The sequence below is a fragment of the Petaurus breviceps genome, unplaced genomic scaffold (genome assembly GCF_028583685.1).
Source record: "Petaurus breviceps papuanus isolate PSGF00001 unplaced genomic scaffold, PetGlider_PUasm1.0 140, whole genome shotgun sequence".
NCBI classification, from domain to species: domain Eukaryota; kingdom Metazoa; phylum Chordata; class Mammalia; order Diprotodontia; family Petauridae; genus Petaurus; species Petaurus breviceps.
This window is the reverse complement of record NW_027185698.1, coordinates 50,712,960-50,736,051: the sequence shown is the minus strand read 5'-3', so window position 1 is coordinate 50,736,051 and position 23,092 is coordinate 50,712,960. Positions and strand designations below refer to the sequence as shown.

General features: G+C 42.5%; 1 protein-coding gene across 12 annotated transcripts in view; it reads left to right on the top strand.

Annotated features, from left to right (window-relative positions):
* The window catches only part of PPFIBP2 (PPFIA binding protein 2), a 196,053-nt gene that overhangs the window by 115,704 nt on the left and 57,257 nt on the right, over nucleotides 1-23,092 (top strand). For 10 of the 12 annotated variants that reach the window (XM_069072813.1, XM_069072803.1, XM_069072793.1 and 7 more), the window contains one exon: nucleotides 1,824-1,937. In XM_069072813.1, coding sequence (XP_068928914.1) covers nucleotides 1,824-1,937 — 114 coding nt within the window. Of the gene's footprint in view, nucleotides 1-1,405; nucleotides 1,679-1,823; nucleotides 1,938-11,494; nucleotides 11,644-23,092 lie in introns of those variants that run through there. The other 2 variants (XM_069072838.1, XM_069072855.1) reach the window with 2 other exon arrangements.

Genomic DNA, 23,092 nt, shown 5'->3' with positions numbered 1-23,092 from the left:
GGGTGCAGATAAAGAATGAAAACCAGCTCCATGGCACAAGGAGCCAACATGTATAAAGTAAAAGCAAGGTAGTAGAGAAAGTAGAAGAAACTCTGGCCTTCGAGGCAGGGTTGAGATTAAATTCCACCTCTTCCTCTTGCTTTCTATGTGACTGTGGGAAAGTCATTTGCTCTGTTTAGGCCTCGGTTTCCTTATTTGTAAAAATGGAAACATTTTAGACCTATACTATACTGTCCCTTCCACTTCTAAATCCATGGCCTATAATGTTAATTAAGGAAATAAATTGTGTTGTACAAAGTGTTTTCTAACAGACAGAACCCAGAGAGAGTATACTCTAAAAGAAGATGCCAGTGTATTGTTTTGTGTTTAAAGTAGCAAACTTTTTTTTTTGAATGATGGCTATGAGGGGGTGCATTTTCTTTGTTTTGGTAAATGTTTCTTTGTTTGGCAGGGTTGTGGGTTGGGGACTACTTTTAAAGCAATTGATGTAACTTTTAAAAACCACATGTAAAACAAGACAATTAAAACTAAAAATGGAATAATGACCAGTTAAAAGGAAAGAGAACTGGATATTAACAGACACCTGGGATGAATTACTGCAGTCAAAAACTATATTTAGCTTTGAACTTTTTGGTTGCTCACGCAGAGATGGAAGCACTTTGGATAAGTTCTGAGTTGAAAAGACCGAAACCAATAATGGTGATTTATGGTATGGATATGTACTCTCAAAGAGGCATGTTTCAGATAAACTTAGCTTACAGAAAGAGTCCCTTTTAGATTAAAATGGTTTGGAGGCATTATTTCCTAGTCCTAAGCTCCAAAAATATCTTAGGAAGCGTTCTCCAATATCCAAGAACATAGAGTTGTCTAAAAGTATCATTGAGTCTGAACTCCGTGGTCTGAAATGTTTTGGGACAGTGAACAAACACACGTGTAGACTGTTGGGGCATAGCTTAACAGGTTGCTTAAACTTTGGGTGACAGCATGGAATTTCTTTGAGACATCTCAAACAAAAATTAGTATTATAAGACAGAGCCGGTAGAAAATGCCACGGAAATGGTTACCAGCAACATAAGGTTGTTTTCTGTCATAATTCAGCTCATGGACTGCCAGTATTTCCCATTAGTCAAAATCTCTAGTAGAGTTTTTGAAGTTCTTTAGAAAGGTGACTGACTTTTCGCTACCATCATGCAAAGCCACTCTTGGTGCCAGTTTCTTACAGTCATGTTTTGGCACGTAGACCCTGGAAACCTTTCTGGAGCCAACTGTTTTCAGTGCTAACACATGCCCTTTACATACACATTCTTTAATTACTTCCAAAAGCTTGTCTGATAGGTTAGTGATCCTTATCCCGTCATGAGAGGTGGAAGGTCATTGGTTAGTTTCTAGCAGGGTGTTGTTTTTTTGTATTTTTTTTTCCCATCTTCTCCCTTCAAGTGGTAGGCTCACTGGGTAGCTAGCTCACATAAGGCTATGTTTTTTGCCATGGGCAAATATCGGCTGTGTGCCATCTTACCTGCTCTACTCTGCACTCCCACACAAGGAATATTATTGACCTCATGAACATATGCCTCTCTGCTGAGCCTTTTTACAAATTAGTCTGATTTCCTCCCAGGCTCTGCACTTAACAGCCAAATGAGTAATCTTCTCCAGGAGATGTCAGGGTGCTTCTGGTAAGGTAAGAAGCAGACCTTTTCCCCTTTGTTTTGTTAGCAGAATCTACATGTTCCAGTCTCTGGGACCACCAAGTTGGGGTTGATGTAAAACCAGTTGGTACTGAGTGATTATTTCCCCATCTGATTCTGTGGTTCCTCCCACTCTAGGTGAGTGTCCTGACTGACCAGGTGGAGGTCCAGGGTGAGAAGATCCGGGACTTAGAAGTCTGCCTGGAAGGGCACCAGGTGAAACTCAATGCTGCTGAAGAAATGCTTCAACAGGTGAGGCCAGAGATACAGAGGAATCCTAACCTGTCACTGAAAAACTGCAGACCTAAGGGTTCCTTAAAACCGGAGCCTCAGGCGAGGGGATTAAAAGAACAGGGTTTAAAGGAATTAGAAACGATTTCCTTACTCTTTCCCAGGGAGAAGGCACAGACTGGCTAGTTTGTTGTCAGCCCAGGAAATTACTTCAGTCGCTGATCATTAAGAAGCTTCTGGATCAGAAGTGTCATGAGAATATATGAGACAGACATATACTATTAGCAAGCCAGAGTGGCGTGAAAGAGAGCCAGTCAATGGAATGGGCTGCAGGAGGGAGTCATGGGAAGAGGACTGGTCACAGTAGCTAGCATGGAAGGGAAGGGGGCAGGGGGCAGAGGAGCTGGGATGAGGGGGACAGGGAGGCAGCTTGCCCTAGTGAGTAACCTGGCAGGGAAGTAGGGGAGGAAGGCTAGCCACAACCTGTTGAGCAGGTTCAACTTGGCAGCAAAGCAGAAATTTCTCAGAAGTTAATTCAGTACAACAACCCTCTGTTGTCAGATTTAACCCAAATATCATCAGTGGGTTAATGTTAGCCCAACACAGTTTTTGAGAGAATGGCTTTGTCGAGTAATCCAGAGGAATAAAATAGAACCCACCAAAGGTAGCATCCTAGAGCCAGGTGGAGTTTGGTGAGGTATGGAGGCCTGGAGTTTCAGTTTCAGGAGTGGGGGTGGGGTAAGAACTGGGCCGGAAAGCAAAGTAAGTGTGTTTGCACGTCAGATCCTGATTACCTCTGAGAACAGCACATAACTGTGTCTGCCTTTCTCCTTTGCCATCCAGCAAGTACCTTAGGGTAAAGACACCAGGAAAGGCTGTTTGCAGCAGACAGAGGGAACAATAGAATGAGGAGAAGGGACTTTCAGAGATTATGTTAAGACCAGGTGACAGTTTTGGGACCCGATAGCTTCTATTTTTTATTTAATATTTTAATGCTTTATTAACATAGAGGCAGCACAGGATATTGACTATCATGCCTGCCTCTGACCTATCAAGACCTGAATTCATGAAAGGACTTCTGACATATACTGGCTGTGATCCTGGACAAGGGTTATGTAATCTGTCATTGCCCCAAAAAACCACCTAAGACTTTAATTTCCGGAGCTGATCTTGCTGGTCCATCTTAGTAGAGGGAATTTCTTCACTAAGAGTTCCCTATACAAATAAAACCATAGGTATGATTCCCCTCCCCTCCAAAAAATAAATTTCATGGATAGTTTTGCTTTTTTATATCGCTATAATCTCTTAATAACACCCTTCCTTCCTTGTAACAAAAAAGTGTGATTAAGCAAAACAAACTGAACCTTTGACCATCTAACATTGTGTCCCTGGACTTTTCTGCTCCTTTCCTGAAAGGGGAGGCTTTCAGCATTCCTGTGGAGCCGACATTGGTCATTGCAGCCATAGGAATTCTTATGTCTTGTGTTTTCCCTTATTCAGAAAGAGTGTTCTCTTTCTTGGCCCTTACTTTGCATCAGTTCATCCGAGTCTCTCAATTCTTCTTGCTAGTTCTTATTGCGTAAGAATATTCCGCTATATTCATAGACCGCCATCTTTTCACCCATTTCCCAACTTGTGAGCACCTAATTTGTTCCCACCCACCCCCCAATTTTTTTTTTTTTGCTTCAAGTTAAGATTTTCTTTTTAAACCTCTCCTAAGAATGGCTTTTTAGCATTTCACTAATCCATAAAATACCAGCTACTAGAATATGTGTGAGTTTGTTCTAGAAAGCAGTTTTGTACAGATTTACTATGATAAAATATCATATAGAACAAGCACAACTGAGGCTAACGTGTGTGTGTGCATTCTCAACAATGTCATGTTGCCTTCTTAAGAGGCAGCATGGCTTAATGGCAAGGACCTGCATTGGGAGCCTGGGTTCTAATCTCAGCTCTATCATTAAATTGTTTTGTGAACCCCTAACTCTCTTTCTTATTGTTGTTGAACATCATCATTTTCCCATTCATCTAAGTGAAAAACCTCAGAATGATCTCTTCCTCCCTTACCCTCTGTGCCAGGACCACTCCCTTTTTACCAAGTCCTATCTAGTCCTACCTTTATAATAGGTCTCCTAGCCATCCTGTCCTCTTTGTTCCCATAGCATAGTCCAGTCCCGTGTTACTTTTCACGTGTACTATTACAACTGGTGCTAACGCCTCTAAGTGCTTTCCCTTCAGATTGATCCTATATGTAGTACTATCATATGTCTTCCTCAAATGTGGATTTTGTTACTTCCCTCCCCTCAGATCTTTTATTTCTTTTATTTCTTATTGGAAAAAAAAAATTCAAACTCTGTACCGTGGCTGCTCTTTAGAATCTTCTGCAGTTTGGCCATAAGTTACACTTTCAGACAGTATCCCCTCCTATATATCCTTTGTTCCAGCCAAACCATTCCCTATTAGCCTCACTCTGCACCTTTTATCAAACCTACCTCACCCTGTTTCCAGCTACTAAAACCCTAGCCATTTTTCAAAGTCATCCAAAATGGCCCCTCTTACACAGGGTTTTCATTGCTTTTCTGATCTGGAGAGCTCTCCTGGCTCTAAACTCTTAGAGTGTAACTTTTTTTTTTAATTTGTGAAATAAAACAGGCATTTCCATAACATAGTATTTAAAAAGATGATTACACATGAAACAAATCTATTATGTATCATTCTTAATAAGATTTCTATCAAATACTAATATATACTGAAATTACCTGCATGCATCTTCATACTCTACTACCAGACTCTAAGCTTCTTTAGGGCAGGGATTATGTTTTAGTTCTCCTTGTATCACTCCTGTTTCTAAAGCATAGTAAGTACTCCTTTCACATAGTAGGTACTCAATAAATATTCATTGAATAAATAGACAAGTGAATAAACTTGCCTTGTCTCTGTCTTAGCTTCCCTGTCTGTAAGATACCAGGGGTGATTAGTTTTTTTCATATTGTTCTCCTCTGATGGCTTCAGGTTTTGTAAACCAACAGGATCTGTGTGTCATTTCGTGAAAGGAACTGTTCACAAGACTTTGAAGGAAAGGGAATTTGATTATCAAGGTCCTCAGATTCTAGTCTATTATTCTGTTGACCTGTTCACTTTCTTTGGGGATTTTTGGTGATGGTGGTGCATTTTTTTCTTTTTAAATCAGCAATTTAAGCTGTTCAGAGCATGGGATCTAAGGATTTGGAGCTGGGAATGTACTATGTCATCAAACTCTTAATATTACAGATGAGGAAACTGAGGTCCAGAAAAGTTAATGGACTCAAACTCACACAAGTAGTCGTAGCAGAGCCAGATTGACTCCAGTTCCCTTGATTCCATCTCTAGTTACCATAACATAGCCAATTTGAAAACTTAGAAAACATCTCTTCCAAGCATGATGCTAACGTCAACCATGGCCAGCTAAGAAACTGCCATATGTTGTCTGACAACCCCTCTTTCACGAAAAAGAAGCCAAGTTTTGGTTTTCACACGACCTACTCTTTTTTAAGGTACTTGAGGACAAAATCTCTCTCGTTTCTTCATTAGTGTCTCGGATATCCATCCCAATGATTGTAAATTAGTAAGCACTTAATAAGCTCTTTTTTCCCCATTCATTCATTACCTTAAATTTTTAGCATTTTGCACAGAACACTATGTTCTTTTTTTGTGTGGGAAATTTTCAAGCACTGAATGGAGTTGCTTTATGTCTCTTGCCAAAAAAAGGGGAAAAGCATGATAAGAAACCCCAAACCGCCACTGACATCATCAGTCCTGTGACTGCATGGTGTGGGCATTTGTAGACTCAAAGGACAAAAAGTGGCTTGTGGACTTGACAGACGGGCATTGGGATGAGTCTATGGAAGCTGAGGCTTGGGAAAGGCCAGACTGGAAATGGCCAAGGCAGCTGAGTTACAGTAGTTTACTTGTTTAGCTTCTTTTCTCTGAGGACCAACTTTACAGATGGTTTTCAAATTTGCGCTCTTGCAACATCCCCCAAGTCCTGAGGCCAAGTGGCCTCTGGGACATATGCAGTTCAAATGTCATTCAAAAAATCTTGTGGATTGAATTTTTTAATATTAAAGTCTTACTTTTCTAAAGTATGGTAGGGTCAAGATACTTTCCTAAGTCATTTTTGTTGTTGTAGTTTTGTAAATAAATCTCTTTCCTTTGGCTATATGGGTTTGGTTAAGGTGACCACACTTTTGAGATTTCTGAATGACTGGTGGAGTTGAACACCCAAAAACTAAGCATTCTTTGTCCAGGTGGTTTATAGGTGTGAGCAAATAGAGGTCAGCCTCTCTATTTGGTGGTTTGGTAGGTAGCAATATTTCTACCTTTTTCGTTTATCTTGGGTTTATCACACTGCCCAGACTTCATCATAAACCAGTGAACTTGGGTTGAGTGAACTCAAACCGAAGTTTGAGTTTTTCAAAGGGCCAAATTAAAAATACATATTCCCTTTTCTTGGAAAACTTGAATGCGTAAAAATCATCAAACTGTTTTTAGTGAAAACCCAATATCCAAGGCCAAGTGTTTAGTTATTATTCTCCCTTTGCATTTACATTAGTCCAAAGGAAGACTGTCCTCCTTACTTCCCTCTACTCACACCTTGAACCTAAACCCCAGAGTTAGATGTAGATAGAGAATGCCCTTCATTTATCTTGTTTTTTTAAACAGCAATAATGAATGATTGTTTTTTTTAATTTCCCACACCCACTTATCTAATGGGCCCTTTACAAAGAAAAACAATTAAGTAAAATGAGCCAACACAATGACTGCTTCTTATAGTATATCCAGTGTTCCCTTCCTCTTGTTCCCCCACTTCTTTTTTGGGGGGGAGGGGCAATTGGGGTTAAGTGACTTGCTCAAGGTCACACAACTAGTTTTGTGTTAAGTGTCTGAGACCAGATTTGAACTCAGGTCCTCCTGACTCCAGGGCTGACTCCAGATCTATTCACTGCAGCACCTAGCCGCCCCTTGTTTCCCCACTTCTGCCAAAGGAATGGGGGCAGAGTTTCTCATCTATTTTCTGTGGCCAAGATTGGTCATCACAATTACTCACCATCTGATTTCCTTTCAATTACATTATTATAGTTGTGGTCTGTATTGTTCTATTGATTCTGCATGCTTAATTGCATTGGTTTATTCAAATATTTCCTTATTTCTTTGAATCTCTTAACATTTGTACATTGGGGCATGCTTGGATTCCATTTCATTTGTGTGTGGCGATTTGTTCGTTCATTCTGTAGTTGATAGAAACCTTCTTTGCTTCCAGGGAAAGCTATGTGTCTGTTTGTGGTACTTACAATGCTACATAAACATTTCTGTATTTATCTTTTCTTTCTCTTCTGGTGCCATATGTGCTCTGGGGAATTTTCCTGAAGTCCACTTTGGGCCTCTTTCATAAGGGCTTTGCTATTCTGGCCACAGCACTGATGTAATGCTACCCCCTGGAATGCTTGCCTGCTGAACCCTGAAATGGGTAGAGACTTGCCCACTCAAGGGATGAGTCATTTGGCTTAGAATCTCCTGCTAGAGTTCTCCTGGGGCTTGGTAGTAAAAGTGATCCTGGCTCATAGCCCAGTGGCAGAGACCTGATGTAAACAATAAATATTCCATGCCCAACACATTCTCGGTAAGCTGTCCATCCATTATTCTCCCATTGCCGAAGCACTGAGACTGGAGCTAAGAGAATCGTCCTAACAAGATGTCCTGTTTGAGCACATGTGCCCTTCCTCAGTACTAGTATTCAGCGCTCATGAATCAGAGTAAGATGGGGGGAAGGATCAGCTTTGGTGCATTCTTCTGTAAGAGCAGAAGTGTCCATTAGAACACCCTAATAATTGTGATAGTAGAGATCAATACTGATCTTAGAATGGAAATCAGAATCGTTTGAGAAAGGTGTCTACACTCACCTATTAATGTAGTAGAAACTTCTCCCACTGTTGGGAGACCCAAGGATTACAGGTGGTCCTAAGCATTTTACTTTGGGAAGGTCAAATTTTGATTCCTTGGAGTTGAACAGTCCCAGATGTCATTCAGTCAGCAGATGTTGGTGGCCAGATGGTGGACATGATTCCAGCTGGGTTTTCTAAGCGAAAAGGTTCCAAACAGTTCAGCATTCTTTGAGCATAGAAAAAAAAATATGGAGAAAGTAGAGATGAGGTATCTTTGCTAGAGGATCCAATTCTATTAAGCAAATATATATATCGAGTGCCTGTTATATATAATCAGTCAACATACACTTATTAAATTCTAGGTACTGTGTGAAGCCCTGGGGTGGTAAGATAAAAATGAAATCGTCCCAGCCTTCAAGGAGTTTACACTCTATCAAGGAGACAGCACATGTTGTTAAAATGTGTGTGTTCATGTATATATGCATGTATATACATACATATGACTAGGCATACATATGTACTAGGCAGTATGGCAAGTTGATCACCTAGCATTTGTTAAATGCTCACTATTGGGATGCAGAGAAAGGTGAAGGCAGGTTCCGTGTCCTCAAAGAGCTCAAATTCTAATGGTGGATACAACATGCAAATGGCTGTACATGCAAGTTTGAGGTCTTCTCAGGGGGAAGATTCTAGCAATGGCAGGGAGCTTGCAAAGTACCCCTGTCTTTGACGAGTTTACTTTCTATGGAGAAATAATACAGCATGTATGTAGTGAAATAGTTAGTGAAAAGTTATTTAGGGAGAGAGTATTAACTACTGGGGGGGGGGGGGCGTGGAATCAGGGAAGGACAATGTAACACCTGAACTGAGCCTTGAAGGCAGAAAAGGATTCATGTTGAATGAAAGCCGTGGGGAGCAGGGGGCAGCCAGGTGGTTTGGTGGATAGAGTACTGGGCCTGGAGTCTGGAAGACCTGAGTTCAAATGTGGCCTCAGATACTTACTAGCTGTGTGACCCTGGGCAAGTCAGTTAACTATTGTTTGCCTAATCCATTAGAGAAGAAAATGACAAACCCCTCCAGTATATTTGCCAAGAAAAATATTTTGCCAAGCCAAAAAAATTTGCCAAGGATGCTATGATCCATGATGTCATAGAGTCAGACACAACTGAACAACATCAACATGGGGAATGTTCTGCTAATGCACAAATCTGAGATGCAATGGAGAATCCAGAAAAATGACTCAGTTCACTTTGGCTGAAGTATGGAGCCTATGAAGGGAGGTAATATGAAATAAGGCTCCAAAGGTCAGTTGGAGATTGCAGCAGGCCTTAAATGACCAAGATGAAAAGTCAGTTCATAGTCCTGAAGAAAATTGGGAGCCAGTGAAAACTTTTGAGCAGGTGAATGGCATGGCCAGACCTATGTCTTCTGAAGGTTACATTGGTTTCTGTGATGCTTCTGTTCAACACTCTTCCTAAGGCAAGGCAGTTAGACACTAAAGAGGTGATATGATATAAAGCGATGAACTAGGAGACAGGAGATCCGAGTCTTGGTTCTGGCTCTGCTCATACTCATCGTGTAACCTTGAGAAAATCCCTTTTATTTTCTGTGACCCAGTTTCCTTACCTGGCCACATCATCTCTCAGGTCCTGACATTCTGGGGTAATTCTAACATTTTCAACTCTTAGTGTGCTTTACACATAGTAAATCAACAAATATCAGTTGATAGAATGAACTAGGAACCCATTAAGTCCCTTTTGCAGTGCCACTGCCTGCAAGTGCTGGAAAAAGTCCCTGAGTAGACTTAAGTCCCTGAGTTGTTTGGCTTCAGTGGAAAAAGCACAAATTTGGAAGAGGAAGTCCCAACCCTTCCCAGGAATGCCTAGGAAGGAAGAAGGCCAGATGCTAAAGAAATGGAACAGGAGAGTGAGGCAGACAGCAAAGAGGTGATTATGGAATCCCATAGCATAGATACTGTGCTTCTTCGAAGGCCACTCTGTATATGTCTGGTAAAGTTATGCCCAGTAGTTTTTGTGTTTTGTGCAAGCAGAGAGTAGGCAAAGAATGGAGCCACTGGGTAGGAGAAGCCTTGCCCCAGGATACCATGAAAAAGAAAGAATCACATCCCAGATGAGGCTGCCAGGGAGTGAATACCAAAAAGAAAGGAAGAACGCCCCAGTGATGCTGATGGCATCTTCTAAGTTTTGTTCCTTGGGGCAAAGCCCCATAGGTCCCACCCTAGTTATGGCATTGATGCCAAGTGTTCATAAAAACTCCACCCTAAAAATGATGATAGTGTGTCAGAGCCACCTGGCAGGGTTGATCATCCTTTGAGCCTCGGGGTCCCGTCAGTGATCTGTGATAGGGATAGTGGAGAGTAGGAAGGAAAGGACAGTAGCCCTGGTGAGCTTGATTCACATTCCTGGCTGCCTGCATGCCTTAATCTATAGTTCATTTAGTTAACAAATATTTATTGAGTGCCAACTGTGAGTAAGCAGAGGAACAGTATAATGCAAAGATGCCTTTATGACAGGTTCCACCCTGAGGTGTTAATAGTTAACACCTCAGCTATAAGCTAGCTTCTCACCAGGGATTACTCGATATCCATATGAGAGTAAGAATAGGACCCAGCATATGGGGTAAGATTGGAGTGACTCCTAAGGAAAGAATGTGTTGGAGGACAATGGCATGAGGCCTCCCCCTTTCCCTTGTTCCCACTTGATGGATAAAATGAGGTTGCAGTGAATGCTAAATGGGGTGGTTTGGATTGGGAGAAGGAGTTCTACCTGGGGGTGGGGGGGAGGAGGGAGGGGCTTTACATGTTAGCACAGCATTTGGTGGGCATCTTCACCCATGCCAGTCTTGTTAAAAGGTAGAGTTTGAGCTACATGATAGTACAGGGGGTCAGATTTGTAGCTAGTTGAGCGGCTGGACCCAAAGGCTGTCATTAATGGTTCAGAGGCAGCCTGGCATAGTGGGCAGAATGCCCTAGTTACAGTCAGAGAACCTGGGTTCCAGTTCGTGCTCCACCCATTATTATCTGTGTAACCTCAGCAGGTCAGTAAATTTCTTTAGGCTTCATTCTTCTCATCAGAAAATGATGAGTGGGAGAAAATAGCTTTGAGACCCCTTTTAGCTCTAAATGAGTGATCCTATTATATTCTGGAGAACATCCCAATGAGAGTGATTAGGACAGTGAAAGGCAAATCTGAAGAAAAGAAGATGTGGGGAAAATGTGGTAACCAGAGTCAGGCGTTTATGTATGTGTCCCGTGGATGAGGGATTGGATTCCATCTTCTTGGCCCCAGAGGGAAGAATGAGCAATGGTTTGTGGAAGACTGAAAAGTTAAGCTTTAGGGGCGGCCAGGTGGCTCAGCGAGTAAGAGCACCGGCTCCAGTGTGGGGATGACCTGGGTCAAATCCAGGCTCAAATACTCAGCACCACACCCAGAAATAACTGGCCGTGTAACCTTGAGCAAGTTACTTAACCCCGATTAAAAAAAAAAAAGTTAAGCTTTATGGAAGAAAAAACATTCTGAGTATTCTGAGCAGTCCAGAAGTGGAATGGGCTTTCTCAGGAGATTGAGGGTTCTTGAAGGTCTCCAATCAACAGCCAGATGACTGCTTGCTGGGTGTGTTGTTGAAGGCAATCTTGTTCTGTAGCAGGTTAGACCAGAGAGCCTCTTATGTCTCACCCAGCTCTGAGATCCCAAGATTCTGTGAAGGGCCTTCAAAGCACAGGGTACCTACCAACCTTATCTCTGATACCTTATGCTTGACTATGCTAGGGAGTGCCCATAGAAGAGGTAAGAATATGTCAGATATTTTCTGGGCCCACTGATGTCACTCAGAATCATAGTGTGGCCCTGTTATGAGGGATTACTGAGGGAGTCAGGGGGGTTAATTTTGTCCCAAGCCTGTATTTTCTGTCTTTTAGCTCTATATCTTTAAGCAGATCCTATTGTAATATTTCAGTACTTGAAAAGTCATTGTATGTAAACTAAGGCCAGGTCCAGTGAGTCATGATTAGAGAAAAAAGAGACTAAAGAGGTATTTGAGGTTGTAGGATTCAGACTGCATGCCTCCTTAGCAGATAATATTTTAGGCAAAAATGAAAAATCTGGTGAGAACTGGATTTCCTAACTGGGAAGGTGGTAAAGACCAGCCCAGGGCAGTCATCAAAAGGAAGCCAGAGGAAAGGTTCCTTAATGAGTGATGGGCAGTGAGCTTGCTGCTGAGGAGAGCATGGAGAGGAGAGGTGGCAGATTATGGAGACTTTGAATGGCAGGCTAAAGAGTCTGCACCATGCTTGGTAAACTGGAAAATCTTAAGGCGGACCAGATCCGCCGAAGGAAAATGCATCTGGCAGCAACCCAAGGACTTGTTTGGAAAAGCAGATGAGAGGCAGGAAAACATGCTGGGAAGATACTGTTTAACAGTCAAGATGACTAGTAATGAGAACCTGTACTAGAATGAAGATGGTAGAAATAGAAAGGAGAGGGCACAGGGGTGACAGAGATGGACAGGATTTGGGAACTGATAGGAGGGGAATGGTGCATGGGAGACAGAACTGAAAATCAAGGCAGTTGGGGTGGGTGGCTAGGTGAATAGTGTACCAATGGCAAAAGAAGTTGAAGTCATGAGATAGGAGAGCAGTTTGGGACATGTTAAGTTGGAGGTGCTGCTAGGACCACTGAGCTGGACTGTACCAGAGGTTACTGGAGATGGGAGGCTGGGAGCAGCGTGGTTGGGAAGTCAGGGCTAGAAATGACTTGGGAGTTGTCTGTGTAAAGGTATATAGGATTGACTTTCACTATGCCCTGGTGCCTCCCGTTGGAGTTAATGAGATTGCCAAGGGAGCAGAGAGAAGAAAAGAGGGCCAAGGACAGAAGTTGGGGGAAGAGGAGGTACGAAGATAGACAGCAAAAGAGCAAACGGAAAAGGAACAGAGATAGATGAAGAACCAGGATAGTGTAGTGTCTCTGAAGTGAAAGTGGAGAGTGTCTCCAGAAGGCCAGGTGGTCAGCAGTACCAAATGCCATAGAGATTCTAAAAGGACTGGGATTTTTGTTTTTTTAAGCCACTGAATTTAAACATTAGAGACATGCTTCAGTAGAATGGGAGTGACATTCTACTGGAATAGCTAATCACAAAGGATTGTAGAAAGCAACTGATGGGAAGTAGAAATTTCAGGGACAGGTACATTTTCCCATGAGTTTGGCAGTAAAGGAGAGGAGAGATAGGCAGGTAACGGAATGGGAAAGAGAGAAGGAAGGGATTTTTTTTTTAAGATTAGGGAGACCTGGACATATTTATAGACAGAAAGGAAAGAGGCAGTGGAATGGGAGCAAAGAGTGAGAGGCTAGTAGCTACAAGGTCCGAGAGGAGGTGGGTGGAATTGGGATCAAAGGTCCAGATAGAGATTAGCTTTATGAATGGCAGAGATAGCAATCCTCTGGGAGAGGAGCCTGATGCTGAATTTTGAGGAATGGAGGAGGGGAACTGAGAAGATGTTGTTAGATGGCTCAATTTCAGGGAATTGTAAGAGGATAGTGAGGAAAGAGAATGTATTAGTAGCTTTGTCAAGCACCTGAAGGAGGTTCCTCTCTCCATCACCCCTGTTCTGATCTCTCAAGTGTTAGGACCCTGGGCCATTTTCATTTGATTGAGGTTGTTTCTGATCAGACTACAACATAGCACTGGGATTCTAAGTAGTCTGAAGTTCATTGTAGGCCTCCAGGTTCCTTCTAATCTTGTCAATTTTTACCTCATCTTGGTCCAGATGAAATCCTGTACTTTCAGTGGTAACCACAGACAAAAATGGTGTAGAGAGGGTGCCCTGAAGCAAGAACAGCAGGGTTTGGCTTTTGGCTTCTCGATTTCAAGCTAGAAGGGCCCTAGAGATAGACCAGTCCAAGCCCTTCTGTTGGGGTTGGCTGATGAGGAAGTGGAGAAACCAGAGGGGTTAGGTAAGTACCTGAAACAGAATGTGAGCCCGGGATATATCCACTACAAGGTACTTCTCGTTCTTATTACATATAAACTCTACCATACGTGAATTAATTACATTTCTAATGGTGACGATGGTACTATTACTTTTGTCTCTTGGAGGCAAGATTTGGCCTCCTGCTTTGCAGAGGATCTAGAAACTTGATACTTCTCTTAACTGAGTATTTTCCTACCACAGAAAAACTGGCTTACACCACCCAACTCACATGACATTGCTTCATACCACAAAGCTAGCCTAACATTTCGCAATAGATATGTCCCTTCCCAGCGGGAGGATCCGCTGGGGAAATCAGCTTCAGGTTGGATGGTAGGTAGCTTGATTTCAGACCTACATATAGAAGCTACAGGACCTGGATTTTCTGGGAAATCTCAATTTCAAGAAAATCAAATGTCTTTTTTAAAATAACGCTTTGCAGAAGCAGTGTCCTCTACTAGGCAATGTGTCCTAACTTTTGATCTGCCACCACGATACAAATGGTGTCCCTCAAGCCAGTTTTATGCATTACAAGAGATCTCCCAAAGGGATTAACATAGTACTGGGCTTAGTAGGGACCATAATACAAGGGATGAGGAAAGCTGGCTTCCATTAGTACCAAGCCGTGATTTAACCGAAGCTCCAGGGTGACATTTCTTGTCATCACCTGCCTCTTGAGGAAGTTGAAGGATTAGAAAAGAGTTTGGACAAGTTACTTATCCCTTCCGAGCCTCAGTTTTCTCATCTGTGAACTGAGAGGTTGAACTAGAGGACCCCCAAGTCTCCATCCACCTCTTGATTCTGTAATCCTGTGACCTTCCTAAAATGTGGCAGCTAGAACTAATGTGGAGAATCTGCCCATGGATTAATAATTGTCTGTTGAATTTCTTCATTAAGGTGGCACAGAGCTAAATGAACCATCTGATAGGGAATGAGAATGTCAGGGCTAGAAGAGACTTCAGTTATTTAGTCCTAATAGAAAGGAAATCTTTTCTACATTATTCCCGACAAACAGGGTTGTCCAAGTTGATTTTTTTTAATTAAATTTAAATTTCTTTTTAATTTTAAAATTAAATTTAAAAAATTTAATTGATTTAAAGTGTTCCCAAGGATCAGAGAGAGAGGCCCCAGGTTGTGGCACTGATCCACTGGTGGGCTCCCTTTGCGCTTGGTCATTCAGAAAGTGCTAGATCTCCTTCAGTGCACCGTCTCCATCCCCCTCTGTCTCAGCCACAAAGAGAATATGAGACCTTATCACACACTTGGCTGAAATCCAGGTATACATTGTATGAAGTCTTCTTTTGACTCAGAAAAGGAAATGAGGTGAGTCTGGCCTGACTTGTTTTCCAGCAGGTAAATGTAAACTTTCTGCTTGTTCTCTCTGCCTCCAAGATTCTGAAGAGTGAACTTCTCTCTGATTATCGCCTCCTATCTTTTTACCTCCCTCACTTGATGGGAAAAAAGCACCTTCTCCTGGACCTCTTCGTTGCCCTCATTTTGACCTCTGCCCCTTCCAGCTCCCACGGGCCGTTGCCCCTGTTCTGGTTTTACCTCCCTTTGGTCACCGCATTGACCCTTGAATGAGTCATTTCAACAGGACAGCATTCTCCATCATCAGCTCCCCTGGTCCCTGTCTTGCCTCTGTTCCTGTACTGCTGATCCCTAACCCTAGCTCACCCCCACATCCACCTTCTTTTCTCCCACTTTCCCAAGCTGGCAGGTGCTGAGGGATGATCTTGACTGGGCTCGCAACAGATGTGGGCTATTTTACTCCCTAAACCAGACCTTTTATTGATGAGGCTGCAGGAGGGCACAGCGGGGTCTGGAGTTAGAATGACCTGAGTTCAGACCCTCGTTAGGTCTCTGATCCTGGGCGATCTCAACTTCTTAACATCTGTTTGCCTCAGTTTCCTCAATTGCAAAGCAGGACTAATAACAGCACCTCCATCTCAGGGGCCTTGGGAGGCTCAGATAAGATGACTTGTAAAGCCTTTAGCTCCTGGCACATAGTAGGCTCTCTGTAAATGCTTATTCCTTCCCACAATGACTGTTCCAGACCTCCTCTCTCCTTGGGCTCCCAGTCTGTTTCACTCATGCTTTCTTTTTCCTTCAGTATATGGCCTCCCTGCCTACCTATTGAGAAGACTGAAGCTGCTGTCATCAATGCCCTTCTCTCCCATCTGCCATGCTCTGACCTCATTCCTCCTCTCCTTGGCTCTGGATGACTCCATCCTTTGCAAAGGCTACACCCCCTTCCCCTTGTGCCCTTGCTCACAATGCCTGTGGGACCTGAGTCCACTGATCACTCTCTAGGTTTTATCTTCACTTTCTACAGACATGTTCAGCTAGTGCCACGGTGGATAGAGTGTTGGACCTGGAGTCAGGAAGCTCTGAGTTCAAATCTGCCTTCAGGCACTTACTAGCTGTGTGATCCTGGACAAGTTACCTAACCTCTCTCTGTTTACTTCAGTTTCCTCAACTATAAAATGGGGGTAATTATAGCATCTTTCTCTAATAATATTTGATAATATTTGTAAAGTGCTTAATATAGTGTTTGCCTTGACCCTGCCATTCTCTAACTCCATAACTCAGATATCTTTTTTTTTTTTCTAAAATAGTCTACAGTCACTGCCTCCATCCCCTCTCGAATCACTCACCACTGTTTACTCTGTAACTCCTTGCAGTCTGGCTATTGACCACTCCACTAAAACTCTCCCCAAGTAACTAATGACCTTGTGATTTCCAAATCCAGTAATCCCTTCTCAGTTCTAATTCCCCTTAACCTTTTTGCCCCAGCTGCCACTGGTGACCATCCCCTCCTGTGAAATATTATCTCTCTTTTCTGGATCCCAAGACACTCTTCTTCCTGCTTCTCCTCCACCTTTTCAGACTCATTGTTTCAGTCACCTTCCTGCCCACTACATGTAGGTGTCCTCTGAGGTTCTGCCCTCCTTTTTCTATAGTCTTTCTCTGGATGATCTCCTGTGGTTTCATTTATGACCCCAGTGCAGATGAGCCCCCAAGTCTCTCTGGTATATCCAGTTATCTCTGTGTCTGTTAGACTTGAATGCCCCTTCCATCAAGGTCTCAAACTCAGTGTACCCCAAATTGAGCCTGACTTTACTTTCATCTTCCCTACTTCCACAGTAATCAACTTTCTGGTCACCTTCCTATGTAAATTACAAATTATCTTTGATTTTTTCCCTTTTTCTCACCCTACCCACATCCAGCCAGTTTTCTAGTCCCATCACTCCTATCTTACTACTGCTTGCATTCATTATCTCCTCGTATATTGCCCACCACCTTGGCTAGGCCTACTTCACCTCGTTCCGGGACTGATATTCTCTTACCTGGTCTCTCAGACTCCTGCTTCTACATTCTTTAATTCGCTCTTGCCAAAATAATGTTCCTAAAGCACTGATCTTGCTTGTGAAAAATACTACAAAAGGGATTTCCTTCCAAATAAGAGATTCTGTGGAACTCTTCTAAGAAGTTAGAGGTATCGCCATGTACACTGATTTTACAAGAAGCCTGGTGTGGAAGAGGAAGATAAGACCCTAGCTAAATGGGGTAGAAGGTTTAAGAGAAAGCTTTTTAAGGATTTACTGAGCATGTTTTTTGGTGATAGGAAAGAGGTAGTGGAGAAGAAAAGATGAAAAGATGAAAGGTTCATGAGAAAAGGTTCTTGAAAAAAAGATAGGTAGAGTAAGTTTTTAGAGGAAGCAGTAACAGATAGGAGCAGGTGATTAGTATGACCAGGATGAAGGTGTTCTCTTCAAAAATCGGAGGAGAGGAGAAGGGAATGGGTGATGATGCCAGGAAAACTTGTGAAAGGGAGGAATTGAGGGAGCTCTTTTCGGCTTTAGAACTAGAAGAACTCTGCTGCAAATGTGAGAGGTGGCATGAGTAGCTTGGGTTGGCATCTTAAGGAGATAGGAAAAGATTTCAAATGGTGACTGAAGAACAAGAAAGGGATTCAAGAAGAACTGAGTGGAGAGAATGCTGAGTGGCTTTGTTCTCATTCATTTGTGTCCTGCTCAGTGGTCAGAAGGATTCCGTCAGCTTTTCCACACTGTGCAGCCATGGTGGGCATTGTGCCCCCATTATGCCATTGTGAATGTGGAAGAGAAGCTATTTTTCAGTGCAAAGTTCTGGCTCGTGATTGGGCATTTAGAAAGCTGAGGAAGGCATCAGGGTGGAAGTGGGCTACGTTCGGCTAGAGTGGGATGGCAGTCCACGTTCTCTTTGGTACTGAAAGGCTTCATAAACTTTTGTCTAGTTTGTAAAACTTAGGTTAGTCAGAACTTAGTTGACCCTTCCCTTCTCCCCACCCCCAGAATAGTACCATAGGCTTGTTATGTTCTCTGTGCCTTCCCAACCACCTACTCAGATTTGTTTTGTTAAAGACATTTAAAGACAGTTATACTTCAGACAGTCTTATTTGGGGGCACAAACCTCCTTCTGAGAATATCATCTACAAAATTGCTCAGCAAAATTAACCAAGCCTTTAACTTCAAGACGCCAGCAAGGCAAATTTGTATTTTCATTCCTTTCAACTGCCCATGCGTTCATTCTGGTTTCACGTTGCTTCATACTGCTGGAGTACTCTGTCATTTGTTGGGAACAAGCTGGACCACATCCCACTAATGATCCCTTCCAGACAAGTTGCTCTAGAAGAGAGAGATAATTGTTTCAAGACATGATCCTTTTAAGGAAAGAATATTTACTTTGAATCCCAGTTCTTTATATCAAATCAGAAATGGAGGGTGGGAGTAAGAAAGGGAAGCTGCCATAGGATCACTTTCACCCCCTGTGTCTCCCTTCCTTTTCCTCCCCTACCTGGCTCTCTCTCCTTTCTTTCCCTTCCTCCACCTCCGGGCCTTCACTGTTCAGCCCAGGGAAGGCCACTGTTGAGCAGTGACTTTAAAAGTGACTTTGTTCTTTATGAAGCACCACCCTATGCCTCATGGCTCCTTCAAAAATATCTGTAATTTCATTGGTGTGGGTACTGGCATAATCCCATTATGCCAAATCCTTTCTCCATGCCTTTGCACTGGATTCCCTGCCCTTCCTGGAAAGCACTCCCTCTTCAGTTCTGCCTCTGAGAATCCCTAATTATCAGTCCCTAATTACCCAAGTCAGAGGATGACCCCTCCCTTCTTGAGGCCTTTCCCATTCCCCTCAATGATAAGATAGTTCCTTCTCTCCCCCAAATTACCATGGACTTTTCGTATGTGCTTTTGTATGTCTTTGTCCATATGTTTTCTTTAATGGTTGTGTGCCAAGCTGCTTCTCTAGTCCACAATTCAATCAGCAAACATTTATTAAGCACCTACTGTGTGCCAGGCCCTGTGCTAAGCACTGAATTCTTAGGATGAAAATAGAATCTCAGGGAAAGGAAGTAAACCACTGCTACTCCCCTGGGGTGTGCCTAAAACCCACTTTAGAAATTGGTCTTAGACTTGTTTTGCTTAACTTAGAGGCCAGAGAGCTAATATGCTTTAATCTGGTATTTCACAGCCAGTAAGCCTCTGGCAGCTGCATTCTTCCACCACCTATAGATGTGGGCAAGGCCCTTTGGCCCAGGGTGTGTGGCCAGCCCAGAGGGAGAACCAGGATCTCCGTGAGAGGTGAAGGACCTGGAGCCCTAGAGGGGTCAACCAGCCCTTTGGTCTAGTGAGAATGAGGACTCTTAGTGAGGCAGAGAAAGCAGGAGCGAAGCCTAAGGAATGAACAGAACAAATAAAACATTAGTAATGCTAAAGGTCTACATACATCTCATAAATCCCATGGGGTGGATGCCCTAGGTAGATGCAGTTATCACTTTTTTTTTTATTAATTTGTTTGTTTCCTTTTAGTTTACAGGATTCAATTCCACAGTTCCTTGAGTTTCACATTTTGTCCCCCTCCCCCCCCATGGTGGTTTATAGTCAAGTATAGGATCTGTAAATACTTTCACATTATACATTAGTCAGGTTATAAGGACGGATTGTACCAGCTGGAATGAAAAATGGTAAAGAGGACATAAAACCAAATAAGAGAAGGAAAAAGATCAGGTATTTTGCTTCCACCTGGATATAAACTTAGTTCTTTCTAGTTCTTTCTCTGAATGCACATATTTCTCTCCATCATGAGTCTTTTGGGATTGACTTATATCACTGGATTGCTGAGAAGAGTCCAGTCTATCAAAGTTGGTCATCACACATACGTTGTGTCTGTAATTGTGTACAAATTTCTCCTGGTTCTACTCTTCTCACTCAGCATCAGTTCTTTTAAGCCTCTCCAGGTAAATATGAAGACCATCTGTTCGTCGTTTCTTATAGCACAATAGTATTCCATAACATGAATATACCACAACTTGTTCAGCCATTCCCCAGTTTATGGGCACCCCCTTAATTTCCAATTCTTTGCTACCATAAAAAGAGCTGCTATAAACATTTTTGTACATATGGGTCTTTGTCTCATTTCTATGATCTCTTAGGGATATAACCCTAGGAGTGGTATTGCTGGATCAAAGGGTATGAAAGTATTTATAGCCCTTTGGGCATAATTCCAGATTGCTCTCCAGAAAGGCTGGATCAGTTCACAACTCCACCAGCAATGCATTAGTGTTCCAATTTGCCCACATCCTCTCCAGCATTTGTCATTTTCCTGTTTTGTCATCTTAGCCAATCTGACTGGTGAGATGTGGTACCTCTGAGTTGTTTTGATTTGGATTTCTCTAATCAATAGTGAATTAGAGCATTTCTTCATGTGCTTATAGATAGCTTTAATTTCTTTCTCTGAAAACTGCCTGTTCATATCCTTTGACCATTTATCAATTGGGGAATGACTTGTATTCTTATAAATTTGACTCAATTCTCTGTATATTTTAGAAATGAGTCCTTTGTCAGAGACATGGGTTGTAAAGATTCTTTCCCAATTTCCCACCTCCCTCTTAATCTTGTTTACATTGGCTTTGTTTGTACAGAAACTTTTCAATTTCATGTAGTCAAAATTATCCATTTTACATTTTATAATGTTCTCTAATTCTTGTTTAGTCATAAAGTCTTTCCCTCTCCACAAGTCTGATAGGTAAACTATTCCTTGTTTTAGGAGACTGCTTACAGTATCAACCTTTATACCTAGATCATGTACCCATTTAAACTTGATTTTGGTATATGGTGTTAGATAATCAGTTATCACTTTTTAACAGATGAGGAAATTGGGACATTCGGGAAGATTGAGTACCCCAGGGATCAGTGCTTGGCTCTGAGTTATTTAATATTTTTATCAATGTCTTGGACAGAAGCACAGATGGGATCTTTGTTAGACTTGAAGGTGACACAAAGCTGAGTTTGACAATTAACTGAGTCATTACCAATTAGAATCCAAAAGGATCTTGACAAAGTAGATAATTTGGGCTGAATTTAATGGGAATGACTAAAGCCTTGAATCTGGGTTGAAAAAATCAGCTTCACACATCAAAGGGTGAAACATGATTAAAAAGCAGTTTATCTGAAAAGTATCGAGCAGTTTTACTGGACTTCCTGTTTAATACCAGTTAACAATGTGGTAGCTAGCTAGCATTCCCCAAAAAAGCTAATACAGTTTTGGTCTGTATGTACGTGATCGTGCCACCGTCCTCTGCCCTTGTCAGACCATACCTAAATCCCTGTGTTCATTTCTAGGTGCTACCAGTTAAGGAAGGCTGCTAAGTCCCAGGACACATAAGATTGTTTGAATCTGGAGAAGGAAAGACCAAGGAGGAACATGACGGCCATGTCCTCCAGGACAGAACTTAGGACATTAGGTAGAAGTTCCAAAGGGGCAGATTTAGAGGTGGCATCAGGAAGAATTCCTTGGAGGAAGTTGTTTCTCCTTTGTTAGAGGTCCTCAAGCAGAAGCTGGTTATCCCATCGCCCCTTGTTGGGTATGTTATAGATAGCATGAGTCCCTTACAACTCTGAAATACTGTGATTCTATGAGATAACAAAACCAGATTTGGACAGCTACATACTTACTGGGTACCTTTATCCTAAAGCAGCTTAAGGCTATTGGGCTGCCCCCCCTTAGAACCACCCATATAACATTAGAAAAATCATTTAACCTCTTTGGGCCTCAGTTTATCTATATGTAAAAAGTTGATTCTTGATAAACTAGATCCTATCCTGTTCTGAATTCTCTGATCCTGTGATTAGTTAGGAGAAGTGTGGGTTCCATAGGGATTCTTTCTACCCAAAAGCTTTAAACCTCTGTGTCTAATGGAAAAGCAGTATCCTTCAGTTATCTGCTAGTCCTTCAGGGTGTCCTGGACCTTTGGTGGCTTCCCCTCCCTTTGGCAGGAGAGCATTTGTCATCAGGGTCTCAGTCACTCTCCAGGGTCAGTTCAGGAATGTTGGCTTTGAGTATCTTGAAAAAACAACTCAAAGGCTTACTGCCAAATGAGTGTCCCAGGGAGCTAGAACTATAAGACTTCAGAGGATGGACATGACCAGAAGGGCTTCATGGGACCAACGGGACTTGAGCTGAGCCTTTGGGGGCAGCTCAGTAATGCTTAGAATTTTTAAAATGTTCAGAGGGCAGAGGGCCTTCTAGGAAGAGACTGCATCATGAAGAGAAAAAGGGGTGGAGATATGCCATAATGTTTGAGGAGACATGGTAGACAGCTGGTAGGAGCAGAGGGATTCTGGAGAGGAATTGCAGGATATAAAACTGGAGCTTATTGGGAATAATCTATGTGAAGTGATGACAGTTTGGGCTGGCATTAGATTTAAAGAGAGGCCTGACTAGAGTAATTTCATTGCTAGACCTTGTTCCAGTCCTGCCTCAGGCATGAGTGTGTCTGAGTGATTTGGGCTAGCCCCTTAATCTCCTTAGTCCTCAGATTCCTTACCCTAGATGGCCCTTGAATCCTTTTCCAATCCAAGTTCCTAGAATTCAGAGATACAAGCGGACTTTAGAAGACATCTCTAAGTCCAACCCATTTATTTTGTAGATGAAGAAACCAAGGCCCAGAGAGTCATTTGCCTGAGGTCCTACATACTGTGACATAGCCAGTATTCAAATCTAAGTCCTCCCATTCAAAACCAGGGCTCTTTCTGCCACCCCCTGCAGGTGCCTAAGGTCAGCTAATCAACCAGCCTCCTCTCTGGTCGCCAGGAACTTGAATAAACACTGTCAAAACAAAGACAAAAGCAAAACAGAGCCTGTGCTTGAGAAGCCAGCATTCTAAGTCAGAGATACTGTGTGTGTGTGTGTGTGTGTGTGTGTGTGTGTGTGTGTGTGTGTGT